The sequence below is a fragment of the Vigna umbellata genome, chromosome 4, assembly GCF_029865625.1.
Source record: "Vigna umbellata cultivar VRB3 chromosome 4, Vumbellata_1.0, whole genome shotgun sequence".
Lineage (NCBI taxonomy): Eukaryota > Viridiplantae > Streptophyta > Magnoliopsida > Fabales > Fabaceae > Vigna > Vigna umbellata.
This window is the reverse complement of record NC_142168.1, coordinates 54,789,030-54,794,639: the sequence shown is the minus strand read 5'-3', so window position 1 is coordinate 54,794,639 and position 5,610 is coordinate 54,789,030. Positions and strand designations below refer to the sequence as shown.

General features: G+C 43.0%; 1 protein-coding gene across 1 annotated transcript; it reads left to right on the top strand.

Annotated features, from left to right (window-relative positions):
• Positions 1–457: 457 nt before the first annotated feature.
• LOC124845034 (uncharacterized) lies at positions 458–1,545 on the top strand. Its single transcript, XM_047322060.1, has 2 exons — positions 458–790; positions 883–1,545. The coding sequence occupies exons 1-2, from the start codon at positions 458–460 to the stop codon at positions 1,543–1,545; spliced, it is 996 nt and encodes a 331-aa protein (XP_047178016.1).
• Positions 1,546–5,610: the final 4,065 nt, after the last annotated feature.

The window sequence follows — 5,610 nt, the reverse complement described above, 5'->3', positions numbered from 1 at the left end:
AATCGGATTGAAAGTAAATTTAAACGGTCCGAAAGAGAGAAAACGCACCTGGAAAAGCAATGGCGCAGACAGAGTTCGCGAGGAAGACGATGAACAGTGAGCGCAACTGCTCGCGGGTTCGCGTTTTAGTATTAATACTCTTAGACGTCCCCCTCCCCAACGGACGTTTAATGAGCCGACAGGGGAGTTGAAGCGTTCATTTGTTCAGCCTCTTAGAGGTCCGTGCCCCTCCCACGGACGTCTATAATATTATAGACGTCCGTCCCCCCCCCCCCCCCCCCCACAACGGACGTCTAGAGCTTCACTTATTTATGAATATGCCACCGGTCAATTATTTACGTTGGGGCTTTTTGTGGACGGACGTCTATGGGCGGACGTTAAAAGCCAATTCTGCACTAGTGAGATATACGACGGGACGACGGACCCGGAGGCCCACATCTAGACCTTCACCAACACGATGGCGTTCCGCACAGGCAACGATGCCATCTGGTGCCAAGCGTTTTCCCTTTCCCCGGAGGGGGTGGCGCTAGAATGGTTCAATTCACTTCCTCCCAACTCTATCAAGAATTTCGGGGGATTGCAACGTATGTTTAATCGACAGTTTGCGAGTAGTAGTACTCAGGACTTGACCATCTTCGAGTTGGTGAACCTAAGGCAAGGGAAAGAGGAAACTTTGAAAACATTCATGGATCGTTACCAGAAAATCGTACGGCGGGTAAAGGGGCTAAGCCCTGAACTCACCCTCCAATATGTTCTACTCGCCCTCAAGTTAGGGCTTTTTAAGGATAGTGTTTGCCGGCGAGCTCCTAAAATCATGGAAGAACTGTGAGAGAGGGCAACCGATGAAATAAGAGTAGAGGAAATGATCTGTCATATAAGAAGGAGGGCCAGGAGATCAAAGGAGATAAGACAGACGGGAAGAAGTTGGATGGTCAACCCAGAAAGCCTGGAGGGTTCAAGCAGAGGGAACAACCTAGGGGACCACGATTTCAGCAGTATACCCCACTGAACGCCCCTCGAGCAAGATTATTGCAGGAGGCCTTGAACGCTGACTTAATCCGCGAACCAAAGGGACGACCCATGCCGCCTAGGACGGAAGACAACAAACACTATTCATACTACAAAAACATGGGTCACACCACGGAGGAGTGCGTGACCCTAAAGGACAAGATTGAAGAATTGATCCAAGCAGGACAGTTAAAGAAATACGTGAAGGTTGACCGTCCTGGGGAACCATTACAGCAACCGCGAAGTCCCCGGCGGGCGAGTCCACAAAGGCCGGAGAGGTGTGAAAGATCGAGGCATACAAACCACTATCGGTCCGAAAGGCGGCGAAGCCAGAGTCGTAGTAGGAGCCACGACCGCCCCTTACGGGGGCACATTAACACGATATCTGGAGGATTTGCGGGTGGGTTTTCATCATCGTCCGCTCGAAAACGACATGTGCGAGCCTTACGATCCGTCCACGCGGTGGACATGCCACGAAGAACAATGTTGCCCATAACCTTCTTGGGCAAGGATTTTCTCGTCCCCGACCCCGACTAAGATGATCCTATGGTCATTTCGGCAGAGATCACCCGTTATAGGGTCAACAAGGTGTTGGTTGACCAGGGAAGTTCGGTGAACATCCTCTACTGGAAAACATTCCAAAAGATGGATATCTCGAACGACCTGATCATCCTGTATAACGGGCAAATAGTGGGCTTCGCGGGCGAAAGGGTGGACACTCGAGGCTGTGTGGAATTGCGCACCCGACTTGGAGAAGGTCGGGGTAGTGATGAAAAAAGGGTTATATACTGATGGACAAATTTGTAAGCACCAAAATATGATGTCACAAACTTGTTTCACAATCGGCAAGTATGACCGAATCGTTCAAGTAATAAAACTTGGTAAGACCAAGTATCGTTCTTCCCAAAGGACTCACGGCCTAGTTTAGTTATGTGATTTCTTGATTAGCTAAGACTTAAGAAAACAATGATTGAAATTTTAATATGCAAGACGAAAATAAACATGTATGCATGAATTGATCAATGGCAAAGACATAAGATAAACACTTTCAATGGATTAAATGAATGAATATGTTGTTGGGGGTCAATTTCATCTCATCCACTCTCATATATTTTAGGAATTCCTCTTTCAAATCATCATTGTTAATGCCACTCTCTAATGTACCATTCTAGATGGCTTCTCCCTAATCAAATAGTTCATACAATTCCTAGCATTCCTAATGATTAGTTCATGAGTGCAGGAGCTTAAGGCAACCAATATAATGTTGTCAGTAAAATATTGGGAGAAATTCCCCGGATCTAGATTTCCCCGTACGTGTCCGTATCAACAAAACCAATAATCATGCATTAGAATGAGTTAAACAATGCAAGCATTGAGCAAAGAGGAAAAACCCTAACTAATGATGAAAAGAAAGCATATGTCTTAATTCAAAGATGTATTCAACAAATCCATATATGAGAGCTTCAAGAGATTACATTGATTCCCCAACAAACATACAAAGTTTAGTTCACCATATTCATGGTGAACCTAGATGAATAACAATGAAAGTATGAAAGAATAAACCCAATAAAGGTGAAGAGGTAGCCTGAGCATCCAAGATCCTCCTTCAAAGGGGTGGAAAAGAGAGTGTTTGCCTCGTTTCTGCCAAAGATCTCTAACTAAAGGACGTGCAAGCCCTTATATACTAATCTAGAGTTACAAAAGATTACAAAAGCCCAAGCCCAAAAAGTGCCGCTCAGCGCCATTTACCGCTCAGCGGTGGTTACGCGTCTTCTTTCTTCCCCTCAGCGGCCATTTGCCCCTCAGCGGTTCCAACGCCACCTCTTGAGTGCCGCTCAGCGGTAGTTTGCCGCTGAGCGGTGCCTTCGACTTCTCCTTTTTGCACTCTTTCTTGTCTTTTCTAATGTCCTCTCTCTTATTCTTCACTTCTTTCACCAAATTCACCTCAAAACCTGCACAAAAACACTTAAATCAAGCATAAACCTGTCCAGCTCTCTTATTTCTGAAAATATAAACAAAATGCATGATTTCAAGCTAGTTTCTAAGTCTAAAGGTTGCTTTTAGTATCACTTTTAAGCATGAAAATAACAGTTTTTCAACTGTTATCACAACCCCAAACTTAGAACTTTGCTTGTCCTCAAGCAAACAAAATGTAACTCCATCTCCAACCAATTCATATGATGGTTCACTCATTCAAAATCCTCTTTTCAAGATAAGTAATAACTTCACTCAAACTTATGACCAAGAGTTAATTCAAGATGTGCACATGCTTTAGTGTTCACAAAGTCATTTAAGTTCCAACAAATGCTATTTTTCATGAATGATCAATCAATTAAGCATGGATGTTCATGTGCTTATGGAATCTTTCCTCACTAGGTAAAGTGTTTCACTCAACACACAAGTGTATAAGAGGTAAAGTGTTTCACTCATTCACTCCACTATCACAATGTCACATGAATCGACTTTGCCTTTCATTTAACCACAATCAAATACATTCACAAGCATGCATCATCACAAGGACTTTTCAATGGCTTATAATGTGGCTGGGCTAACAAGAAAATTGGTTTTTCTGGATCACAAAATCCTTGAGTTAAGAGAATCATAACAACTCAATCTTCTTATTCATTCCCAACTCTCTTTTGCCTTTGCTTTTGCATTTGCATTGAGCTTTGCTTCTTTTTCTTTTCTTTTCTTTGCATATTCTTACTTTTTAGCTCTTAGCTCAATGCTTTTTCCTTTTTCATGTTTCCCCAATAACCCCAAACTTGAACATTTAACAATACCACACAAGATCTTCTACTTAACTCAAGGTAAAGATTTTCAATCAAGGGTGTTCAGTGTATATTTAAGGCTAAGGGTTCAAAGGATAGAACACAACGTGTTCTCTTTTAGAAGGCTAACTTTATGAATTTGGCCAATAAAAAGGGTTTCAACAACACGGCCTTTGATCATATGATGCAAAACAAGCAATTGATTCAATCATAGAAAACCTGGGCAAAATCATTCATGCTTTCAAAGTAATAGCATTCAACAATAATAACTCTGGAGCTCAAAACCTCACATATAAGCTCATTCACATTTGACATGCACATCCTGCTTAATTTCACAATCACAATCATGATATTATGCCTTTGTTCACAAAGCTTGTGAATCACCTGTATAAGCATTTTAATGTGCACATCATCTCAACATCAATCAATCAATAAGCATCATCAAGCATTACTTATCACACAATCACAGTTAATAGCAAACCATCATAACAAACCAGGTGTTCAATAGAGTACATCAAACCCTAATCTAAAAATAATAACAAATAAGTTCAGAAAACTTAAACCATAAAAGCATAATCATATGATAGCATTCATCAGTAAATGCTATCTCTGCTCCTCATCAGTCCGAGCTTTCTGTATCTTCCTCTTCCTCTTCATCATCATCTTCATCAACTGCATCCTCCTCCTCAGCTTCATCTTCCTCCATATCTCTGGCTGAAGCTTCAGCTGCTCCAGCTCCTCCATATACTGGTTCTTCTGGCCAAGCTACCACATTATGGAATTCATCCATAGTCCACCTGTGTGCTGGAGGGGTATCATACATCCCCACTATCATCTCAGCCGTGGCCACCTGCCCTCTGTGGATGGACTGCAACTGAGCACCTATAAGAGACATATACATGTCCCTCATCTGGAATGGTTCTGCCTCATGAGTATCAGCAGAAGTCCTGCTCTGTGCTGGCCTTCTCTCTCTACGAGCCTGGCGTGGTGGCACTGGCTGGGCTGCCTCCTCTCCTCCACAGTACTGTCTATAATAGGCCTCATCTATAGCTTTTCTTGGCCTCTCAAATGGTGGAACAGAAGTGTCCACCCCAGCTAGCTTGCAAAGGTGAGTGATCAAAGAAGGATGTCCCAGTGGTGCTTTGTTGTTTGAGGTGTTAGCACACACACTAATCTCATCAGCTATCACCTGCCCAATATTAACATTCAAGTTTCTGATAACACAGTAGATGAATAGTGCCCTACTGAGAGTAATATCTGACACATGTGAACATGGCTGAATGTTGGCATGAGAAAACGCCATCCAATACTTTGCAAGAGGAGTCAAATCTGTCCTCCTAATGTTAACCACAGAGCCAGATCTATTCCTTTGGAAGTGTCCTCCAGGTATACACAATACTCTCTCCACATCCTCATAATCAGCACCTTCCTCCATGCTAAGAGCAAACTGGCATTGTTCACCAGCCCACACAGTATCCAGAAAGTTATTTATGGAGTCAGGATCATACCTGATAGCATGGCCTCTAACATAGCCCAAATAATTCTCAGCTGGATAATCACCAATCTTCTTTGCATTGGTGTAAAATTCTTTCACCACAGCTATGTTGGCAGGTGATGGATAAGTGGCTAGCTTCCCCCAATCATTCCCTAACACTTGCTCTCCAAATTGAGGAGCAAAGTTAGGTATCATTCCAACCTTTCTCTCCATTAGAAGTCTCCTGTCCTGAACCACCCTAAAGTGCTTCTCATGTTTCCTAGAGAGGAACCTGCCATTATGGGGCTGCTCTGGTTCCTTTTCCTTTCTCTTGGTTGCCATGGTTTTCAATCTCTT